Raw genomic sequence first — 25,109 nt, forward strand, 5'->3', positions numbered from 1 at the left:
ACTTTTAACCACAAACCTCTCGAACCTCTTTATTGCGTTTAACCATTTTGTGCTTGTTTTATCGGCCTAAGCGGTGTGGTTAGTTTGAGCTAACAATTAAGATGAACGGCGTTTTTTTTTTTCTGATTACCTCCATTATTTAAAAAGAATGTATTTCAAAATCCGATGCTGGATTATTCTTGGATATATTTAAAAAAAAAAAAAAACTGTCGTGTGTTCGGAAAGAAGCGATTGAACTCTGAAGTAATGACGTCATTAAAATAGCGGAAGTGGCACCAAAAGTAAGCCTTGTGATTAGTTGTTTTCCCGTTCGTTTCCGCGTTTACATTAATTTTTATAAACTGAACAAGAAAACGTTGAGATTTGTATAAAATTTTCATTTTTTTATCGTCGAGCTTTTCCGCTCCTCCTGAGGTGATTCGGTGATTGTTATTTTTTATTTTGTTTTCCCGTCACAATGTCGCTTCGTCGATGTTCATTGTGACCCGAAAGTGTCGATCACATCGTCGGTCGTTTTTATGGGATACCTCCGTGGGGTTGTTTCTTTTTGAAGTGGACAATGTCCCGTCACAGACGGTTCTCTCTTCCTCTTGTCCTTTCGTCCCGCATTCACGAGAGTAGGGCATGGTTGGTGTTGGAGTCCAGCTCGGGTACTTCGCGCTCCTTTTGGTCTCTCTTGGCTCCTTGTTCCTTGATGGTGCTTCGTCTCACATCATCGCGGTGGATATATCTATCTATCTATATCTATATTTATATATATTTATATATTTATATTTTATAATCCCTTTCACGACTTGTAGTATCCCTCGAGCCGGCATTGCCATACACAACATGGTGAACAAATACTTTTTATTTGTTTCCTCTTCTTTGACATCGTCATCACCATCACCTCCCGCTGTGTGCAGGTTGGACCCAATAACCAGACACAGGTGTTTGAAGACCTTCCTGCACACTTTGGGGACCAGCTGCCCAATGATGGCTTCAAGGTTGTTCTCACGATTTGATTTGAATGTTACATTTTCTTACAATCAAACTTTATCCTGATCTTCCTGTAATTCACCGACGTGTGTGTGTGTGTGTGTGTGTGTGTGTGTGTGTGTGTGTGTGTGTGTGTGTGTGTGTGTGTGTGTGTGTGTGTCGTGCTACTACTACAGTTCTGGTCCAATTACGTGCAGACTTGCTACACAGGATGAGCATGACCCCAAAAAGTGCATCTGGGTGTTTTTATTTGGTAAAATCTGACATCTGGGTGTTGTGTAAATTCTCCATGTAAATGTGTATCGTGTGACGCCCCCTCCAGGTGTGAGAGGGTATTACAAGTCTCCACCATTTTCAGCACACTATTCCTCTCCTCGTGTTTTCCAGTGTAGAGAGATGTTTTGAATTGTAAGTAGTATGTATGTTTTTACTTCATGCATGTAATCCGGGTAATTTATTTATTTTTAAAAAAAAAATGTTTTTGCCGATACAGAACTGTCAGTTGCCTATACACCGCCCAAATAAAGGTATGCGTCAGAAGAACATGTTGCCAACTTGGATATGGGTACTCTGCTAGTTATTATAATCTGTGAGAACTGTCTTGGCATTATACAAAATTAAACTTCCTGGTGGTTGGTTTGGGTTTCCCAGTGGTTTGGCTTTTGTGGTGGTTCGGGTTTCCTGGTCATTGATTTTGGTTTCCTGGTGGATAAATGGGGTTTTCTGGTGGATAATTTCGGATTCCTGGTGGATAGTTTGGGTTTTCTGGTGGATAATTTCGGATTCCTGGTGGATAATTTGGGTTTTCTGGTGGATAATTTGGGATTCCTGGTTGATAATTTGGGTTTTCTGGTGAATAATTTGGGATTCCTGGTGGATAATTTGGGTTTTCTGGTGGATAATTTGGGTTTTCTGGTGGATAATTTGGGATTCCTGGTGGATAATTTGGGATTCCTGGTGGATAATTTGGGATTCCTGGTGGATAATTTTGGTTTTCTGGTGGATAATTTGGGTTTTCTGGTGGATAATTTGGGATTCCTGGTGGATAATTTGGGATTCCTGGTGGATAATTTGGGTTTTCTGGTGCATAATTTGGGTTTTCTGGTGGATAATTTGCGTTTCCTGGTGGATAATTTGGGATTCCTGGTGGATAATTTGGGATTCCTGGTGGATAATTTGGGATTCCTGGTGGATAATTTGGGATTCCTGGTGGATAATTTGGGATTCCTGGTGGATAATTTGGGATTCCTGGTGGATAATTTGAGTTTTCTGGTGCATAATTTGGGTTTTCTGGTGGTTTCAGTTTCCTGTTGGTTTGTTTGGGTTTTCTGGTGGTTTGGGTTTTGTTGTGGTTTGGATTTCCACTTTTCAGGTGATTTTTGGTTTCCTGGCCGTTAGTTTCAACTTCCTAGTTTCTTTCAGGTTTCCTCAAGTCTTTCGGCTCATCAGATTGAAGGAGAGCTATGATTGTTTCAGGATTTCCTGCCCTCTCCGCAGAAGCGTATTCCATAGCACTGTGGACAAAGGCTTTGAATGGCAAGAAACTAATGAGTGCCATGATTGGACTTGGGAGCCTCTGACAGATAAACTGGTCTTTTATTCAACTTGTTTGTTCTTTAACATGCAGCCTGCGGCTGCTGGTTGCATCATTTTGGGAGCGTGGCTGTGTCTCTGATGCAGTGCCCCGTTTCCAGTAAGCTGGTACTCATTTTGCCGACCTCAGAAGGACGACAAGCTGAGTCAACCTACCTGGTGTTATTTCTTAACCGTTAAGCCAACACCAAGCTTATTCAACCCATTGATTTAATATTTAAATATCGTCAAATTTCACATCATAAATCAATCACTTTTCCGTCTTAAGACCTGCAATGTGCTCTTTTCTGCAGTGTCATCCAATGTGAATGTAGTGGGAGCTTTTACAGGTTATAATGCAGGGCAAGGGTATTGGGCATAAGTACTGTACTGGTATTATGTGATTGCAGACGAAAGTCACCCAAATACATTGGATTTGAAACATTGGACTACTAACTCGACTTTACCAAGGCAACTGTCAATCTGTCTCGGTAGACAATTTAAATGATAGGTTTTATCAACTGGCAGTTAACAAAGGTACGCAAACCACAGTCGAAAGAGGGGTAAAGTTAACACTTTGGGCATTCATCCTCCATCATATCAAGAGAGCTGCTGTGTCGCTAATTTCAGTGCTGAAACCCAGCATGGTGTTTAAACCTGCGATTTTAGCATCATGATTTAGATGGCAATACAAAACAAACATTAGGTTAAACAATACCTCCTAATACTGTGCTAATGTTCTGCAAGCCGCGAGGTACACGCACTCGCCTCGCAGCTGAGCCTGGGTTCGAATCCCGACCCAGTTACAAACTGTCATGCTGGTATCAATGTGTGCCGTTCCTCGAATGGACATTGAACGAGCTTCTTGTCTGCCGGCATTAGTCGGTGGATGTTGAAGATCCCACGGTATCCTTCGTGAAGAATCAGCGAGTTATCGCCGGCATCATGAATTGTATTACAACTTCCTGCCTGGACTGCAGGTATTAAGTGGTCTCGTCTTCTTGGAGGTTCTTTGACATCTGGTTGCACAACTTGCTATCTTAGATTGTGGTTGCTATGTGGGCATTGGCTTCTACACCATAAACATTCGCCAGATAGTTCGCATTGTTCATGTGAACGGCCTTCTCTGGGTGCAAATGGGGAAACTAACATTCTGCTTTTCCTTTTTTTTCTCCTTTCAATTACCAGAACTCAAAATTGTGCTGTATCACGTGATTGGGTTTCCGTATATCATGACTCGCCTGCTCGGGGTGGCAGGAATGTACATCAGGACGCGCAACAAAGCGGAGTTGCTGCTAACACTCTTGCTTCTCATATTCCACTGCACCTCGTACACCACAGTTGGCTGACGAGGATGGTTGATCGACGAGTCACGGCGCACGGACATGTGCCCGTTTTCATCGGAGACGACTTCGAATTGTTTTCAGAACAATTGGGATGCTATTTCCACGCGAATGATGTGGTCGATGAGAGCAAACAGAAGTCGATCTTGCTCGCCTCGCTATCGACGGAACATTACCGACAACTGAGTGATTTGGTGGCGCCGGACAAGCCCCGTGATGACGGGCTGTCGTTTCAGGACATTGTGCAGAAGATGAAAGCACACATGGCGCCGGAGATGTCATTACAGCTCGCTCGATACCAGTTTGATCGCCTCTCGAAAGGTGCAGAGGAGCTCGTCGCTGATTTCGTGGCGCGAGTGAAGCATTCTACCGTGGCATGCAAGTTCACGGCGGAGGAGCGTCCAGCTCGGCTCAGAGATCGTTTTATTGCTGGTTTACAAGATCCGAAGATGGTTTCGGCGGTTCTACGGCTGAAGGGTGAAGCCATTACATTCGAATCGGCGGTCGGCACTGCTACAGCTGTCGAGCAGACTCGCGGAGATGTTCGGGCCATCACCGGCCACGCGGGGTCGCGAGCGCCCCGGGACGCACGCACGACCTTCAGTGCGGGTCGGACGTCGCCGCACGAGCGACGAGGTGACCCCGCGGACGTGTTTGGGATGCGGAGGTCGACACCTGTGCCGTGCATGCCCGTATAAAGGCACCATGTGTTTAAATTGTCACAAGGTGGGTCATCTGAAGCGTGTGTGCCGTGGGACGCCGGCCACCGTTAAGGTCATGGACGGCGATGTGCGAGGCGACCCGGGGCGGAACCGGCGGCCGTTGTTGAGCCTATTTTCAATCGGCCCGGTGGCGGCGCGCCCGATGACGGTGGAAATCGAAGTGAACAAAACGCCGATCACGTTTCAGGTTGATATGGAAGCGGCTGTGTCAATCATAGGCGAACACACCGCGCGTAGACTCAACGGCCTGAAGCTTATAATGTCAAACCTCACGCTGTTCACGTACACCCGCGAGAAGATAACGCCAGTCGGGATGGCAGACGTGTCTGTGCTGTACCAAGGCCAGGTCGCAGCTGCGCTCGTTCATTGGTATGGCCTAGTATTACCAAAGGTTCGTGCGCGGGCTCAGCTCACAACTTGCGCTGTTAACACGGTTGCTCAGGAAGGACAAGCACTGGGTCTGGGGGCCTGCACACCAGGTGACGTTCGACCGCGTCAAGCGGCTGCTCACAGAGGATACGGTCCTCGTGTACTACGAGCCTGCGCGTCCGCTCTTATTGGCATGCGACAGCTCTACATATGGCATTGGGGCAGTGCTCTCCCACAGGATGGACGATGGTTCCGAGCGGCCTGTTTGTTTTGCATCCCGGACCCTGTCCTCAGCAGAGCGGGAATATGCCCAGATCGAGCGCGAGGCTCTCAGCCTCGTCTGGGGTGTGCGGAGGTTTCATCAATACCTGCTGGGGCGGCATTTCACTTTGCAGACGGATCACAAACCACCTCAATTCATCCTGAGACCCGAACGCGGGGTACTGGTGGGAGCGGCCGCGTGAATACAGCGGTTGTGTCTGTTTCTTGCTGCTTACGATTACGATATTCAGTTCCGAAGCACCGAGAAGCATGCTAACTGCGACGGGCTCTCGCGCTTGCCTTGTGCGGAGGGTCCAGCTGCGTCTAAGTCGGCCGACCAGGTCGATGTGTTCGCGCTGGGCCAGGTCCAAAGCGGGCCGATCACGGCCAAACAGGTCACGGTGGAATCTGCTCATGATCCCGTGCTCGCCCGTGTCGTCCAGGCGATTTCTACGGGGAATTGGAGCGATCTACCTTCGACACCGGCATTTCAACCTTTCACGTCGCGCGCATCGGAGCTGTCGTTGGTCCAACGGTGCGTTATGTGGGGAATGAGGGCGGTGATTCCGCCGAAGTTCAGGCAGCGGTGTTTGGAAGAACTGCATGTCAGTCACCTTGGCGTCGTGAAGACCAGGAGTCTTGCTCGTAGCCTGTTGTGGTGGCCGGGGTTGGACAAAGACATTGAGCAGTTGGTTAAGCGTTGCGCCACGTGTCAAACAGATGCTGATAACCCGCATCGAGCCTCGGGACTATGGCCGACCCCAGACAGGGCCTGGCAGAGGGTCCATGTAGATTTTGCGGGGCCGGTTAATAGCAAAATGTTTTTGATTGTGATCGATGCATTCTCTAAATGGCCGGAGGTTGTAGTAATGCAGCAAACATCAGCAAACATTACAGTAGAGAAACTGCGGACGATCTTTGCTAATAAAGGATTACCGGAGATCCAGGTTTCTGATAACGGTCCGCAGTTCATCGCAGGTGTATTTGATGAGTTTATGCGTCAAAATGGTATTCGACATCTAAGGTCCGCACCGTATCATCCTGAGACGAATGGGCAGGCTGAGTCATTTGTTAAGATGTTGGAACGGGCTTTGCGCAGGGGGGGGTGTTGCACCTGTGCAGACGGTGGTCGATGTCTTCTTGCTCCATTACAGGAACGCGATTCATCCTGTCATGGGTGATTCTCCTGCCATTCGTCTCTATGGACGGGCATTGCGGTCCAGACTGGATTTGCTGCAACCTGGAGGGTCGGTGAGTGGAGCAGTGTCGCGCCTGAAGCTGCTGCGCGGTTTTGATGTGGGACAGCGGGTAATGGTGCGCGATTATTTCCACGGTTCCAAATGGGTGCCGGCTGTGGTCTCTGTGGTACTGGGGCCGGCGGACTGATAGTGGGGAGGTGTGGAAGCGGAACGTGGACCAAATGCATGATCGCTGTTCAGCGTCCCCCCCCGCCCCCCGTGCTGAGCGATGTGGGACCCCCACCTGTAATGTCACCGTGGCCAGACGTTGTATCGCCAGGGCCGGACGTGCCGACGCCCACGGGGTCTTCACCTTATTCAGTCCTGCCCGAGGACGTCGGGCAGGCTGGTCGACTGAGCCTGGGCCGTCTGGCGTCGCTGCCGGTCCGAGACTGGTCAGGATGCGGCTGCGGTACTTGGAGGATTTTGAGTGTTGATTGGTTTTGGTTGGTCATGTTATGATTGTCCTTTCATCATTTGGCTTGTCATTTTACGAGGGGAGGAGTGTGCTGTATCACGTGATTGGGTTTTCCTATATCATGACTCGCCCACTAGGGGTGGCAGGAATGTACATCAGGACGCGCAATAAAGCGGAGTTGCTGCTAACACTCTTGCTTCTCGTGTTCCACTGCATCTCGTACACCACAAAAATCCCTGCATTTTTCAGTGTTTTATGGAAATGACTCTCGTATGTGTAGTAAGAAAAGAAACATTTTTGCGTCCTGATTGCATTGAGGTCGGGGGTCGAAGAGAAGAGAGCAGGTCGAGGTGTAGAGGTAGTTGAGACGATTGGAGCACATATCCAAGTTTGTAGCACATGCATTTAGTTTGTTTTTAGGTATTCCTTAATAAGTTATTTATTTTTACGAGCTGGCACATCCGCCGTCTGGGCGGGACTACCCTACTCAGTTTATTGGAGCTCGCGTCCGAGTCCGAGCTCCAGAGTAAGGCTAAAGTATGTGCTCGTCTGACAGCCTTGGGTGGCCACTTAAGGGCCAGTATTGGGGGTTTGAACCAGAGGTAGAACCAGGTTTGGAACCTCTACATGGGCCCAAAAACTGTTGAATGTCAATTTCGGAGTTTGGGTGATGTGTACGCTTGCTTCGTTGTAGTAAGATTAATGTTGAGTTAACATTGGGTCATGGGTTTAAGTGGGGGAACATGTGCTTTTATCAAACTCTATTGGACAATCTTGCTGTGTTTATTTCATGAGAGACATCTGCTCCCTTTGGGAGCATTGGCCAGTCATCTCCCCCAGTCATGATTGGGGGGGGGAGCTGTGTCCATGACCTGACCCTGGGTACAACCAACATTTATACAAAATTTGGTGGAGATTGGTCCAGCCCTGTGTTTTTCTATGATTTTCATATGTACATACACATATGCTTATTGTCAGGCTGGATCAGAACTATGACCTGCTTCAGGTACTATGTAAACCTCCATTAACCTGTTTTGTTGTCTGGTTGTCACTTGTCGGCGACTGAACAGTCTCCGCCCCACCAAGCCTTTGAGACCCCCATTCTTTGAAGATGGGGGGGGGGGGGAGTGTGGGGTAACCTTCCTGGGTCAGATTGTTGTGGTTTGTGTTGGGGTGATGCTGACGTGTTGTCCACCAGACGGTGGTCTCCTCGGGTTGACCTGAGGTCCCTTTGGGTGGTTGCCTTGGTGGAATGTCCTTTCTCAAAGAGAGGATGATCACCCATCTCTATTATCTTCTGAGGTCCAGCATTTGAACATCGTTATTGCAGCACTGAGGTTTGGAGACTGGATAGTGGTGAGATCGTGGTGGATGGTTACACCTACTACTGGTCTGGTCGCTTTGATGGTTACCATGCCCAAGAAGTTGCTGTAGCTGTGGCCAAAAATCTTACTTGTATGATAATTGAGGTAACACCGGTCTCCGAGTGTTTTATGAGACTGAGGATTCGTCACTCCTTGGGTGTCATTCCCTGGTCTCTGTATTTGCTCCGACTGAGTCGAGTGATCTCATCGTGAAGGACGCATTCTATGCCGCGCTCAAGTCTGGTGGATCAGTGCACCAGGCAAGATACTCTTCTGGTCTTGGGGGATTTCATTGCATTGACTGGAACTGATCGAGATGATTATGAGACATGTGTTGGTTCCCATGGGTCTGGAACTATGATCCCGAATAGCACTAATTAAGTTCCTCTACTTTGCAAGAAGTCATGGACTTAGGGTGGCTGGTTCATGATTTCAGCGCCCACAAGCTCATCGCTGGACTTGGTATTCCAACACTGGCGGTGTGGCAAAGGAGATTGACCACGTGCTTGTTTTTGGTCGCTTGAGGATGATTCAGAACTGCAGGGTCTACTGGAGTGCTCAGGTCCTCAATATCGACCACAGGCTTGTTGTAGCAACTGCGATGTTGCAGCTCAAATCCAGGAGAATGGTACCATCTCACCCAAGGCTTGATGTTGCCAAGCTCAAGTATGAGAGTGCATCTGAGGAGTTTGCGACCAGTCTGAGTTGGGATTTGGGGGGTCTGAGTGTTTTGAGGAATCCTGAAGAGTTGTGGAGTACTTTCGCGGAATCCCGCTATATGTTGGGTGCCATTGCCTTGGATAATGACGGTTTCGCCGAACCGTCACAGTGTTTATATGGTATAAGGATGTGGATTATTCAGATGTCTTGGTCTGTGAACAGTTGGAATTTTTAAATTGTGAAACCCTGTGGCAGTGGTTTATGTCTAATATCTGTGATTGTCTTTGCAGGGCTATCTTGTTGATGCTTTCCCTCAAGACGGTTGTTCGCCAATAAAACCACCTCCACAGGATATCAATGAAACCGTTTTGCGATTTGTTGCACTGATTCGACGCCATCACTGTTCCTTTGATAAAAAGGTATGAATGGTAGAAGTGAAGTGGATACACATAGTTTAAAGGAGGGTAGGAACTGCATGTATTAGAGAAGTTATTTTGCTCAGGATTGTTCTGAGAGGTTGAGTGCCAAACACTGTGTTCAGGTCCTACACGCACAACAGGCTGGTTTTCGAGTTGCCATTGTTTATAATGTGAAGTCTGACCACCTCCTGACTATGAAAACATCAAATGGTAAGATTTCATGGAGACAGTTTCATGAACCTGTTTTTTGTTCTCGTTTTCTGATGTTTTCTCTCTCCGACATATCTCCTCCTCCCTCCTCCCTCCTCCTCCCTCTCCCTACAAGTAAATCAGACACAGGTGGAGGCCAATCAGCCCATCATGCCTGTGCGACATCAACACCACACTAATTTATCAACACAAGATCCAACGAAGAAAATACAAAATGTTTTATTGTTTGTTTGTTTGTTTTTATGGGTTTTTAAAAAATTATCTTTTTATTTTAAGTTTTGTAATTAAAGAAAAATAAAAATTCCCTTCTCCTTTGGGGAGGGGGCATGGACTTCGTTAAACACACATACCAATCACACAACACCCTTTGACAAGACCCCCACCAACAGCACTCCATACACATGCACACAATCTCTCTGTCTCTGTCTCTGTCTCTGTCTCTGTCTCTCTCCCTCTCCCTCACGTGACCTTTAATTGAGTTCAAACTTAACGATGGGTTGACATGTCATGCGGGCAAAGGCAGTTCCATAATTGATTCATTTGTGTAAAATTGTGTTTTCTAGTTTTTGGTTATTTTAGATCATTGTAAAATCAAGACAGATTATTGAAAGGTTGTGGGATGGGAGTGGAAATATGTCCAACAAGATGGTGCAGAGGCAGCGCACCTACCTTTGAGGTTCGATTCCTGACCTGACTACAAACTGTTGGGTTGATGCTTTGCAAGCATGGCATTACATCACCAAGTGCACTGCCATCGTGCTTTGGATAACGTTGTCACCCAGCCAGCTTGTTCCATAATAATAATAACTAGAATGAAGTCGGCGCCCCGTCGCAAATCCCCGTGCTTCCCACCAAAAGCAAATTTGAAAGATGGCAAAACGTTCCTCCAGGAATGACCCAATATCAACTTTTTAGTTCGAATTTTCCCCTTTTTGACACCTGTGACCTCAAGTCCCCACCCCTGGGGCATGAACCCAGTGGTCAAATCAAAAAAAATCGTATATTTCATGCATCCCCAATGTCACCCAGGGTGTGGAGCCAAAAAATGACACTGCTCTTACACCTTTGTGCCACGTGGTGATCATAACTATCAAGTTTGGTGAATTTCTGCACAACCGTTGAGGAGATAGCGTGACGGAAGGATGGATGGACGCTTTTGAGTGGACCAGTGTGTGGGAGAAATAATTGTGGATTTACCAACGATTCCACAAGGCTCCGATTCAACCACGGCTCATGGAACTAATCGAGGTGAATAAATTTATGCTGGAGCAGGTTTTTAACATCGAAGAGACAGGATTATTTTGGAAGAGGATGCCATCTCGTACCTTCCTCTCAAAGCAGGGAAGATCTGCTCCAGGTCAAGGTGGCTCAGGATCGTTTTTACCCTTGTTCTCTATGGCAATGCAGCAGGCGCCTTCGTCGTGCTCCCGATGATTCAATAGCCATCACAAGTTCTACATCCACATCTTTCTACCCTCCACACTCCCCCATAGCAGCAGCATCATAATCACCGAGCTAAGTCTTGTGTTTTCTATTTACGGCAAAGTACAGTACGAACAGTATGTAATACGTTTACCCTCACCCATCTTGCTGTTTTGTCATAAATTTAAAAGGTAAAAGTCTTGTGTTTTTGTTGAATTTACACCATTGTTTTTACATGTTTATTTAAATTGTAATGTGTTTATTTCTAGCTACCGTCCACCTTCCTCTATTTTCTTGAAGTCCAGGAACCAAACCCCCACTTTCCCATTGTCCCTTGGTTTACACGATCGCGATTTCAACTATCGCGGCATTTCCCAGGAACCTAACTCCCGTGATATTGGAGAGTTGACTATACTGCATAGCATGATATCTCAAGTTATGGACAGATTCGGACGAAACTTGGTGGACACATTGGGTGTGTGACGAGGAAGAATTGATTCAATTTTGGTGAAGATCCGATATATATTTTTTTAAGTGATTCTTCACCATTGAGCAATAGGGCTAAACCGATAAAGAGCACAATATCTCAAAAGTTGATGACTGATTTGGACAAAACTTGGTGGACAGGTTGAGTATGTGACGAGGTCGAATTGGTTTGATTTTGGTTAGATCAGATAAGAGTTTTAATTTTTTTTTTAATTTGTAAAGTGATTCTTCACCATTGAGAGATCGGGCCAAAATGATATGTCAACCCTCGCCATCCGCAATTTTGCGTATCTGTGCTTACCTTTTAGACACGCTTTCTCTTCGTCCACGCCGATACTCCCGCGTATCCGTGGAAAAAATTGAACTACCTCAAACTCCTTCGGTTTACATAGGTTTAAAAAAAATGTTTGTTTTTTTTAACACTTTCAATGCTTGGATAACAATATTTTCCTTCATTTAACATTACGTGTTAAATTATAATTATAATTGTACCATATTGCCGGAAAATATAACAATTAAAATTTTACATTCTGCGCCTTCCAGCATCTGTTGCACCGCTGCATCATTGTCTTCTGGCTGCATGGTGGTCGGTGAGGTGCGGTATTTTATTGTGATAAAACTTTGTACACTGTTTCTTCAATCATGGGTCCAAAACGTCCATCAAGTGGTGCATCTGCTGAAAGCGGAATAAAAAAGTGACGAAAGTGACGACGTCAGTGGAAACAGTGAAAATATTAGATCGATTTGGGAGTGGTGCACGTGTTACTGTGTTGGTGAAAGATAACGTCATTGAGTCCACTATTCGTAAACGATAAAATTCGGGCAAGATCAACATAATAGATCTCCACAAATGCAAGAGCACAGCATAATCGATGTGAGGGATTTGTTTGTCGATGAGGAGAGAAAATATGAAATTGGATTGGATAATGTTGAGGAAGTAGAAGCAGAGTTCCCAGCAATATACCCAGGACTGATTTGCGAAAGCAAACTTTCTATCTGAGGAAGGCCTTGAAAACGGCCATTAATGACTTGACAAGAGGAGGTCATGTGCCCGTACCCTTGCCAGATTCTAAATTCTTACCTTGATCTACAGCAACACTCCATCAGCAAGGTACTGAATGTGCATGATGATTATGATTATGATGATGATGGTCTGTTGCATGTGTTTCAGCTACTATGCGGAAGAACATCAATATTCCTTCTGTGTTTGTTGGGCAGACAACAGCCACTCTGTTGTCTGACTACACATATGACACAGGGTGAGTATTAGAAATTTATTTTGTCCAAGCAAATAAAGTACTTGATTTTCATCACAAATGCCACTGCAATGCTTATGGGGGAGATTATTGAAACATTACAAAACTAGATTATCGTATTAAAAAATATGAACAAAGCACATGCTTTGCTTCCATGGGAATGCAGCTGTGTTTATTACCCTCGCCAGAGGACAGGGAATTGCATTTGGGTCCCTTTGTCCGTCTTTGTCTGCACAGAACATGAGTGTTTTTCTCTGCATCAGCTTGTCGGATTGAGACTAAATTTTCATCATCGGAGTGACTATTCATGTAGAATGTTTTTAATGATAAATGTCATCAGTCATGTGGTGTGGCAGCCATATTGGAAAAAAAGGCAAAACTTTGGACCTCTATCTCTGAAACCGTACAGAGGAAAAAAATTGAAACTTGGCACATAGTAGGTACTCCTCCTGGGAATCAGTGTTTTGTTTTTTTAATGATGTCATCGGTGACTTCATTATGACATCATAATTGCATACATAGAACACTACATCTGATCAGTATGAAATTTTTTCAGTCATTTAGGGATAAATTGCTCCATAGAAAATAATTGTTGTCATCGGTCATGTGGTTCGGCAGCTTCATATATATATATATATATATATATATATATATATATATATATATATATATATATATATATATATATATATATATATATATATATATATATTTATATATATATATATTTATATATACAGTGGGACCCGCTTAATAGAATCACGGTTAATAGAATCACCCGTATTATAGAATCAAAATCGTTGAGACCGATTCCATTGTATCTAAATGTACACTATTTTTCCCGTTTATTAGAATCAAAAACCCGCCTAATAGAATCAGCTGCTGGCCATCCACTTCGACAGTTCAGCGCCTACTGGCTGCACAGTTCCAACTTTTGCCACCAGGCGGCTGACGTCACGCTAAAAATAACGCTATGCCACGACAGTGATTTCGGTAGTCATTGTACAGACAGGCAGACGGCTGACAGCTGCAGTCTAAGCACTAGGCATGTCGTCATTTCCACGATGGACAGAAAACGAAAGCGGACGGATCGTTCAAACATTGATAAAGCACAAATCCTGAGGGACTATGACGCTTTGCCCAGAATGAGCCAACGAGAAGCTGCAGACAAGTTGGAAATTAACCAGCCGATCCTTTGCAAGATTCTGAAAGATCGAGAGGCCATTCTGAAAGGTCAAGTGGATTCGTCTTCTTCTCAGAAACGCAAGCAAAGCGGCAACGCACCCGATGTCGAATCAGCAATGGTCAAGTGGATTCAAACTTCTAGAGAAAAGGAAGCACCGCTTTCTGGACCTCTGATGCGGGAGAAAGCGGCTCAGTTCGCGGAAAAGTTCAACAACAAGAAGTTCAGTGCGACAAATGGCTGGATTGACCGGTTCAAGAAAAGACATGGAAGAGTCCACAAGAAACTTCACGGAGAGGCAGCGGCGGCTGACGTAGGAGGGAAACAACAATGGCTGGACCACGTGTTTCCGGATCTCGTAGAAGGCTTCACGGCTGATGAGATCTGGAATGCTGACGAAACCGGGTTGTATTTTCGGGCCTTACCAGACGAAACGTTCCTCTTCAAGGGAGATCAGCACTGCGGTGTGAAAAAGCCAAAGGAAAGAATCACGGTGCTTTTTTGCTGCTCGATGACTGGTGCTAAGCGTCCTCCTTTCGGTATTGGTAAAAGCAAGAATCCACGGTGTTTCAAAGGCCTCAAAACAATTCCAGTTCGCTACAGAGCCAATTCCTCCGCATGGATGACAGGTTTCCTCTTCACTGAATGCCTCGATGAGTGGAATCGCGAGCTTCGGCGTCATGACCAGAAAGCGTTGCTTCTCATCGACAACTGTCCGGCACATCCCCAATCACTTCAACTGTCGAACATTACTGTGGCATTTCTCCCGCCGAACACAACCTCTGTTCTTCAACTGTTAGATCAGGGAATTATCCGTTCATTCAAAGCTCATTACCGCCGTGCCATGCTACGAAAAGTGCTCACTGAGATTGACAACGAGGATGGAGCAATGACAGCGAGTGACTTGGCGAAAAAGATAACGATCCTCTACGCTATGCTGTTTACGGACACAGCATGGAATGATGTGAAGACTACCGGCATAGTGAACTGCTGACGCAAAGGAGGAATTTTCATTGGAGCGGCAAGCGAAGGCGAAAGGGTCGAGAGCAATGACGACGACGAGTTAGCCAACCCTCTTCAAATGGATCCCGACCAATGGCAGGACTTCGTCAACATGGACGCCACTCTCCAAACCACAGACGATGATGTCACAGATGAAGCCATCGTTTCGGCAGTCCAACGCGAAATGGGAATTGCTACTGACGCAGACTATGACGCCGACACTAAAGTGGAGGAAGAGGAGGAAGAGGAGATCTCTGTCCCGACCATCAAGGAAATTATGTCTGCAGCTAAGACGATCAGGCTTGGTTTGCTATCACATGGGTTCAGTGACATGGCCTTCCTGCGCAAGCTTGACAAGGAGGTCACCGCCATTGCCACAGACTCGTTAAAGCAGGCAACAATCGACAATTTTTTTCATTACAGAGTAGGCTCATCGACAAACCTATGTTGTTTTGCTTTGAAAAGTACATATGTACTGAACGTGTAATTGTTTTATTTTCAGTAGTAAGTTCCATTGTTTTGAGCAAGTGTGTCATATAAATCAAACTAAATGCTGAGTATTTGTCTCCGTATATGTACTCGACATTTGATCCGCTTGATACTCCACAACTCTGGTGAACTCGGATATTAGAATCACCCGCTTATTAGAATCAAATTTGTCCGGCCCAAAGTGATTCTATTAAGCGGGTCCCACTGTATATATATATATATATATATATATATATATATATATATATATATATATATATATATATATATATATATATATATATATATATATATATATATATATATATATATATATATATATATATATATATATATATATATATATATATATATATATATATATATACACACAGTAATACCTTGACAAACGAGTGCACTAACTTACGAGTATTCCGGGTTACGAGCCGTTGCTCGGACGATTTTTTTTGCTTTGTGTCACGAGTCTAGATCCGAGTTACGAGTGGAGCGAGCTGTTTTTTTTTTTGTTTGTTTGTTTTTCTCCCGCCTTTTCACGCATCTCCTGCCACTCACTCGTTCAGTTATCTTGGTTATCTCGTTGAGTAGGGTCGTTAATCAATTAAGGGTCGTTACACTTAATTGTAGCAATTAAGTGTAACGGCAAAGGGAATAAAAAATAAAATGTAAAAAAAAAAATTGAAGCAATTAAGTTTAGCGATAAAGTGAATTAAAAACAAACAAACAAAAAATTGTATCAATTACGTTTAGTGATAAAGTGTGATGAGACCTTCAAATCTCCTCCACCGCCACCTCCACCAGAATCTTCCGTAAGCCGAAGTCGTCTCATCGCCAAGGTAAATACACTTTATAAAACCAGTTTATTTATTTATATTATATATTATTATCTTTGTATTATATTTTGTATTAATTATATATTATTTATAAATACATTTCTAATTTTTAAAACTACATAACAAAGAACTTAGGGTGTTTTTTGGGGGGGCTGGAACTGATTAATGGTATTTTAATTAATTTCAATTGGGAAAATTGTTTTGATATACGAGCAAACCGAGTTACGAGCTCGGTCGCAGAACGAATTAAACTCGTATGTCAAAGTATTACTGTATATATATATCTTCAAAAATCTTCTCTGAAACAGATGAACAGATCCAGGTGAAACTTTACACGTATGACCACTTATCCATGAGGAACAAGACATTCACACATGACATCATAGGTCGCATTGTCTCTCAGCCATATTGGATTGAGCGAAAATCTTAAAACAATTATTTCTCTTGAACCACTTCATCGATCGACGTGAAACTTCACAATTATGATCTTATCATCATGGGGAAATATATGTTTTCAATTTGAACCTGATCGGACGCATGGTCTGGCAGCCGGAATTATTTCTTTTTTTTGACGTTTGTTTTTATTTCTTTTAACTTTCTTTTTAGGTCATCTCTTCGAGCATGACCTAATAATATGGGTGTCGATGTCCTTCGATCCGTCCGTCCACAATGAAGTTGAAGTGGGAGATCTGGTCATTAGTGATCCTGATAGAGGTCAATGAGACGTACACGATGGTATGACTTTCAAGGTCACCGAAGTCAAGGTCAAGGTCACGAGGCCTTTGAAGTTGCGAAAATGACGATTTTCAAATTCTATCTCCTCCGCCATTTCTCAAGCGATCTTGAATTTGATTGTGGCATATGAATCTATGGGACAATATCTAAATTTGGTCAGGACGGATTTTCGAATTTCGCTTTCGTTTTCGCGTCACATGACTTCAAAGTTTGCAAAAACTGCCCTACCTTCAAGAGGCTATATATTCTCTACTGGGCATGGTAAAAGTTAGTGAATGGTGTCATTGCATAGCAGCTGACCTTGTATATTTATAGATTTTTCCGCCGAAGGTGCAAAAGTTTCAAAACCCGAAATGTAAACGTCGGCATTTATTTTCAAAATATAATTTCGTGCGCACCCGCCAAAATGCTGAGTCACCTTTAACCAAACTGCGCAGTTCGAGCTGCGCAGTAGAACTGCACAGTAGTCTTCGGTCATGACTGAACATTGAGAACTTGTGGTATTATAGAGATGACCGTCACCCCCACACGGGGGTCATTTTTGAATAAGGTTCACTTGGCTGCACCTGGATAGGTTTGAGGGTAGAGTAGCAGCACCTGAAATGTGAATCATATCCAGGTTCCTCCTGATGATTTCATCTTTGCTTTTTGCTTGTTTGGGTTCCTTCTGATGACTCCAATGCAGGACTCTACCGATTTGGTCTTCCGTTTAATTTGAATTGAATTAATTTTAATCCCATTCTGAATTAAATGAAATTAAAAATGCCATGGGTCATGGACAGCACTGGTCGGGCGTTAAGCTTAGAGCAAGCTGTGTGGTGTTGCTTGAGGGAGAGAGAGTCTGTTCAAAGCGGGACCCCTTGGTTACCCGTTTATCATTGCCGGCAGTTATAAAGTGGCAGTTCTAATTATGTCTATTATTAATTACGTAACACCAGTACAAAAACACCACACAAAACAAGTCCTGGTGTGGGTCTGCAATATCTGATTGCTCTTTTTCCTGTTGTTACTTTGTATCTGAACTAGGTCATGGTTACTGCTCACTCCAGAGTTCACTATACCCATGGAGTATTACCTCATTCCATTCCTTGCCATTGTGGGAATATCCTTTTTGTTGTTGGTTATCTTCATGGTAAGTGTCACTTTTCAACACCATTGCTAACCTTGTGTGTGGAGGAATAATGTTGGGCTGAGAGGAAATGGGTGGGGCAGGTGGGTGATGGAGCTGGTGGTTGTTGTAGAAATAGAGGTGATGGTAATGGTGTCGATGAGGCTATTTATGAGAATGGTCTTGTGCTCTCTTTCAGGCAGTTAAGCTAGCGAGGGATCGCACGAGGGTGCGGAGAAGCCGTCTGGGCCGTGAGCAGTTGCAGCAGATTCCGACCCATACATTCCAAAAGGGTGAGGAAGTTTAACTTTGGTTTTGTGTTGGCAGAAGGGGTGCAGTTTGTGAAAGAGGAGAAGAAAATTCCAGAAAGATGTTATATAATGCATCATAAGATTATTGTTTTAATTCTACAGCTCAAACATGGAATGAACTGTCCCTCAACTGTTCAAGTTTTCTCAAAGTTGAGGATATGAAGAACATTCGGAATGTAATTTTCTTTTTGCAAACCAAAAGCCTTGACCGTACTTTTCCCAAAAGTCCCAAAAGTCCCAAAAGCCTTGATGCAGCTTTACGACATACTGTGCCTGTAAAATAATGAAATTTACGTCAGGTTTTATTTTGTGGACACAGCACAATAGTTTGAACGTCCAAGAAGTGACCTGGTCGATGCGGGTACAGGAGTAGAGAGAGAGTGTGATTGGAAATGGAAGACAAACTATTTAGCACGGATTGATTTACTTTGGGCCTGTTGGTTATTATCCCAGTGAACGGCTGCTGCTGATTCCCTGTCAACATATATGAAAAAGATCAGAAACACATCGAAGGGTATCAAACTGAACCAAACGCCCGAGCACAACCAATTTGTAGACGACAAAGGCTCATTCAGAAAATTTTCAACTCCAGTGTGGCCGTTGTCAATATCTTTGTTTAGTTCAAGTAGACTTGTGCAAGGATCTCATAAAAATATTTACAATAATGAAGGGCTTTGATAAAATAGCTGCAGAAACCTTTTTTTACCACATTGAACAGGGACAGCACCAGGGGGCATAGCCTGAGTAAATAAGAGGAAAGTTTAGACAGCAGTGAGACAGAAGTACTTCACTCAGTCATGAATGTATTGAGTCACAAGGCTTCCAAGAAGGTAGAAGCAGCATGAATGGTAGACATGTTGAAATGAAATTGGATAGGTACCGAGAGGCAATGTGGATCGAGTAGTTCTAGGACTGAGGCATAAATTAGACTGCAATAGAAGTTGGTGATCTGTCGGCATTGTTTGTGTTTTATTGTCTATACTAGGTATGGTTTCTTGACGTTTATTCTGAGTTGTGGGCATTGTCAAGTATAGACATGTATGTGATGATGCAACCACAACCCTCACCGACTGCTCCTCCTCCCCCCTCCCTTGTAAACATCAACAAATTACTTATTTTGGAGGGGGAGTTGGGAGAGGTGGGAAACCCCCCTTTTGTTTTGTGATCCCTCTGTAAATTACCATAAGTCTTTTGTGTATAGCCCTCATGGACATTTTGTAAGACAATCATTTAAAGATAAACTCGAAGGGCACTCGATAGAGTATACCTCCGCCACGCGATGTCTGATACACAAGAACACATCAAACCTAATACATTTTTGAAACGTCATACTATATATCATTTTTGGCCTGATCTCTCATTGAAGAGTCACTTTAAAAATTAAACAATTCTTGTATCCAGATTCGGATTCAGATCTTCACCAAAATCGAATATAGCCTGGTGTTGGCTTAGCGGTTAGGGTGGTAGCTTAGTGGTTAGGGTGGTGGCTTGGGATCCTAGGGTCCCGAGTTTGAATTAACACCAGGGGGTTGACTCAGCCTGTCATCCTTCTCAGGTCGGTGAAATGAGCACCAGTATACTGGTAATAGGGGCACTGCATCAGCGGCATAGCTGCACCACTAACAAATGATGCAACCAGCAGCCAAAAAGGCAGCACACTATGGGAACCAAAATCGAATTAATTCGTCCTTGCGACACACCCAACCTGTCCACCAAGTTTCGCCCAAATCCGTCCACAACTTTTTGAGATATCCTGTACACAAACAGACAGGGTCAGGTCAGGTATGGGAGCATGTGCCAGAACAGCGCGTCGCTGCGTCCACTTTCCGCCGGTACTCCGGGGGCCTCCGTCTGGCCATCCCCCAGGCAGATGCCAGGCCCATCCCCATCTCCTTGAGATGATGGTCAACCTGCTGCAACCATGAGGCACGTGGTCGGCCCACTGGCCTCTTCCACTCATGAGACTCCCTCGCTGAGAGAATCTGGTGAGCAGGATCAGCGTCAGGAAAACGAGCCACATGTCCATACAGCCGCAGCTGACGCTCACGGACTATGCAGGTAACAAATCTCATCCGAGTCTCTCTCAGCAACCGCTCGTTGGACACAAAATCCGACCAGCGATAGCCAAGGATTCTCCGAAGAGACCTGGTACCAAAGGAATTAAGTCTCCGTCTCAGATCCTTGGTCAAAGTCCAAGTCTCGCACCCATAGAGCAAGACTGGAAGTACCAAGGACCTGAAGACTCGGACTTTCGTCCTCCCGCACAGGTACCGGCAGCGCCACACCCCATGATCCAGTGAATCCATGACTCCCCAGGCCCGACCCAGACGTCTATTGACCTCCGGCTCACAACCTGCGGAGACATGAATATCACTGCCAAGGTAAGTGAATCTATCCACGACCTCAACATCCTCACCACAAACAGACACAGACAGGACAGCAGCATCCAAGATGTCACCGAAAGCCTGGATCTTTGTTTTGACCCAAGAAATCCGTAATCCCAACGGCTCCGACTCCTCATTCAGCACCTCGAGGGCCCCCAAGAGGATGTCTAAAGTCTCCGCAAAGATGACTGCATCATCTGCAAAATCAAGGTCCGAGATCTTGACATTGCCAAACGATGCACCGCAACTTGATCTCTCCGACATCCTCCCAAAAATCCAGTCCATACAAGTGCTGAAAAGTGTGGGGGCAAGTACACATCCCTGACGAACTCCAGTAACAACTGGAAATAAGTCAGAGATGGTACCACCACACTTCACAGCACTCTCAGTACCAGAGTAGAGTTCAGACATCAGATCGATCAGTTTCAGTGGCACCCCACGAAGACCAAGAATCCTCCAGAGGACATCCCGATTCACTGAATCGAACGCTTTACAGAGATCAACATAGGCTGCAAGCAGCCCCTGCCGAAACTCTCGTCTGCGTTCAGTGAGGACACGAAGAGCAAGGATACGGTCAATCGTTGACCTCTTTGGTGTAAAGCCTGACTGCTCTGGACGCTGGTGCTCAAGCAGATGGTGGCGAACCCTATCAAGAATTATCCGAGCAAAGACCTTGCCCGGCACTGAGAGCAGCGTCACCCCTCGGTAGTTGTTGCAGTCTTGGCGATCACCCTTCCCTTTCCAGAGAGGGACAACAAGGCCCCTCTTCCAGTCAGTTGGGATGATGCCTGTGTTCCAGGCAGAGCACAAAACTGCATGCAACGGCGCGAGTGCAGCATTTCCACCAGCCTTGAGAAGTTCAGCATGGATGCCACAGATCCCTGGAGCTTTGCCCCGTTTCAACTGGTTCACCGCAGCCCGTGTTTCCACAAGCGATGGTGGACCACAGTTGATTCGAGGGTCAGCAACAGGGATTGTAACACCCTTGACGTCCAACTCGACAGCTGGGGGATCAGTCTGGTACAACCGCTCAAAGTAACCGGCCCAGCGGGCCTTCACTTCAGACTCCTCTGTCAAGAGCCTACCACTCTCTGCTCGAACTGCAGTGCTCCGAGGGATGGGCTTGGATGAACGTAATGCGCGAATTCCCCTGTAAGCGGGACGAGAATCACCTGTCCACAGGTGATGCTCTACCCCCTCACAGATTCCTCGCACATAGGCCTCCTTGTCCACCCTCAGTGCACGTACAGTTTTACGCCTCAGCTCCCCGAACAGCTCAGCTCTGCCATTCAGCCTGGCCCTGCGACTCTGGTCAATGGTATCCAGTGTCCCTTGAGAGACAAAATTCTTCTTTGCCCTGCGGTGAACTCCAAGGCATCCACCGGCAACATCAAGGACGGTGGTCTTGAAGGTGCTCCACAACTCTTCAGGACCCCCAAAGCACCCAGACCCCCAAGTGTCCACTCAGCCTGTTCGCAAACTCCTCAGCTACTCTCTCATCCCTGAGCTTGGCAACATCCAGCCTAGGCTGGGATGGTACCATTCTCCAGGATTTAAGGTGCAGCTTTAGAGTTGCTACAACAAGCCTGTGGTCAGTATTGAGGAACTGAGCACTCCGGTAGACCCTGCAGTTCTGGATCATCCTCCAACGACCGTCAATGAGGACATGGTCAATCTCCTTTGCCACACCGCCAGCGTTGGAATACCAAGTCCAGCGATGAGCTTGCGGGCGCTGAAACCATGAACCAGCCACCCTAAGTCCATGACTTCTTGCAAAGTCAAGGAACTTAGTGCTATTCTGGTTCATAGTTCCTGACCCATGGGGACCAACACACACCTCATAACCATCCCTATCAGTTCCAGTCGATGCATTGAAATCCCCCAAGACTAGAAGTGTATCTCGTCTGGGGCACTGATCAACCACAGACTCGAGTGTGGCGTAGAATGCATCCTTCACGGTAAGATCACTCGCCTCAGTCGGAGCATAAATAGAGACCAGGGAAATGACACCTAAGGAGTGACGAATCCTTAATCTCATAATACGCTCGTTGACCGGTGTTACCTCAATTATCATTGGGGTCAGCTTATTGGACACAGCTACAGCAACTCCTTGGGTATGGTAACCATCAGAGCGACCAGACCAATAGTAGGTGTAACCACCCACCATTATCTCGCCGCAATCCGGTCTCCGAACCTCAGAGAGAGCTGCAATCCCGATGTCCAAACGCTTGAGCTCAGATGATAACAGAGACAGGTGATCATCCTCTCTTAGGGATAGGACATTCCAGGCACCCACCCGAAGGGACCGCCTCAGGTTAACCCAAGGAGACCGCCGTCTGGTGGACGACACCTCAGCACCACTCCGACACACTCTCCCGCAATCTGACCCAGGGATGTTACCCCGTGGTTTCCCTCCTATCAAAGATTGGGGGTCCCGAAGGCTTTGCCCCAATCCCATCATCCGGTGAGCTGCCCTGCGAAGGGAAGCTGCACAGGAGGTACTCCCACGGAGTGGGTTTTCAGATTTTTTTGCGTTTTTGCGTTTTGCGGAATGAAGCGTTTTACGGTGGCTGGAGTGCAAATCCTGCCACCAACCTCCTAATAAGAAGTAACCCAACTGCAGGAGGACGTCCGCAGACACAGTTGGGCACTAGATATGGATGGCCGTTGGCTCACAAGGAGCTCCTCCGCCCTTTGACAGGTTTTGTTTTTAATCCTGCTGGGTGTCCATATCCAAACACCCTCCTCACCAGAAAACCTGGTGGGGGAGACGGTTTAGTCGCCGACAACCCGACCATGGAACAGGTTAGTACAGGTTTACATGGTACCTGTAGCAGGTCACAGATCGAACCTGACCTGACAAGTAAAACAGACAGAAAGGGGTGAAAACATAACCTCCTTCACAATTGGTGGTGGAGGTAATGAAACTGTTCGAAATGTGTAACATGCTACATCTCCCATGGGTCTCCAATCCCTGCCCCCTCCCCGCCACCCTTCCCGTTATCGATGAATAGGTCTGTGTGCCATGGTGCTGGAAGCAGAGGACAGCACCCTGTGGGGGCTGACGATGCTTCCCTTGGGCCAGGGAGTGGTGTAGGGTGGTTTGCCACAAGGTGTTCTCTGGCTTTAGCTTGGAAAGGCTGGGCATGAGCAATCCCGGACAGCACTGGTAGGGTGGTAAGCTTAGAGCAAGCTGTGTGGTGTTACTTGAGGGAGAGATAGGGAGAGGGAGACCGCAACTGGAATGGCAAAAACAATTTGAGCTGCATTGGGTTAAAACTGCTGGGTTGGTCCCACTGAGCTGCATGTGTAACAAGCAAACCTGCAGCACGTGCTTCCTGGGCCAAGCAGCTACAATGTTGGAATATCCTTCCCTCACGAGAACGTGAGAGGTACAGTCGTGGCCAAAAATATTGGCACCCCTGCACTTTTTTCAAATATCTCTAAATTTTCCCTAAAAATAAGTTGAAACTGACAAAAGTATTTTGTCTCCACAATTCTTCATTTCACGATTAATATGAGAGAACCTTTGTTTTTGATTCAGAACTTGATATTGTTGCGAATCTGGAAGCCGTGAGCACTCAACATACAGGTCCTATAGAACAGTTATATCGGTAAGTATGTGTTTATAGTTAGGGTCCCCGTCTCGTGTCTAATGGGTAATTAAATGTGCAAGCGCTGCGAAGTTACTTTGATAGTCAGGGTTTTCTTTTATTTTTACACCACCAACATCAACTACAACAACGCCAGCATCACCCTCACCTTCACATTGCTTCCTCACGCCGACGCCATGGTGGGCGGAGTTCAAGGAGGAGCCTCGCGGCGGCTCTCGACCAATCAGCGTGCTACGGGTGGGGTGGCCGCCGCTCAGCCAATCGGACCCCGTGACGGTGAGAAAGGCGGTCCGCGTGACGTCACCACGCCCCTGGGCCAATCGACGGACTTGCCGCTCGTTTTGGCCAGTGACGTCGACGAGCGATTCTGCGTGCCAAAACCGTCCAGTGAGGGAGAGCGGGGAGGGCGGAGGCGTCCCCGTCCCCCCTCCCGAGACAGGGTGAATAAGGGTGCGGCACGATCGGACCATAGGGAGAGCTCAAGAGATTTTTCCTTGACCCGAACCGCAAGGGTTGCGTGCCGTGTCTCTGTCGGTGAACCAGGAGAGAGAAACGGGTGACACGAGTGGATATCACGTTTGCCTGACACGAGTGGTTGGCGCGTTCGCCTCACACGCGAAAGGTCTGATCCCGCCAGCTCGAAGACCACACGAGGTGGACAGGTCCGAGGCAGGCTCTGGTTTTCTGCTCGCTTTTCCCTCGGAGCTGGAGGCCTCAATAAAGGCTGTGGCCACC

At 46.1% G+C, this 25,109-nt stretch overlaps 1 protein-coding gene across 11 annotated transcripts in view; it reads left to right on the forward strand.

The window, feature by feature from the left end:
- The first annotated feature begins 232 nt into the window (after positions 1–232).
- LOC147013599 (E3 ubiquitin-protein ligase RNF13-like) overlaps positions 233–25,109 on the forward strand; it is a 36,222-nt gene continuing 11,345 nt past the window's right edge. For 2 of the 11 annotated variants that reach the window (XM_085855529.1, XM_085855530.1), the window contains exons 1-8: positions 421–720; positions 906–986; positions 6,400–6,496; positions 9,216–9,344; positions 9,467–9,554; positions 12,634–12,721; positions 17,984–18,089; positions 18,265–18,358. In XM_085855529.1, coding sequence (XP_085711655.1) covers positions 560–720; positions 906–986; positions 6,400–6,496; positions 9,216–9,344; positions 9,467–9,554; positions 12,634–12,721; positions 17,984–18,089; positions 18,265–18,358 — 844 coding nt within the window. In that variant the 5' untranslated portion in view covers positions 421–559. The other 9 variants (XM_085855532.1, XM_085855531.1, XR_015051386.1 and 6 more) reach the window with 9 other exon arrangements.

The sequence above is a fragment of the Eptatretus burgeri genome, chromosome 14 (genome assembly GCF_056783735.1).
Source record: "Eptatretus burgeri isolate ZD-2024b chromosome 14, Ebu_testis_v1, whole genome shotgun sequence".
Lineage (NCBI taxonomy): Eukaryota > Metazoa > Chordata > Myxini > Myxiniformes > Myxinidae > Eptatretus > Eptatretus burgeri.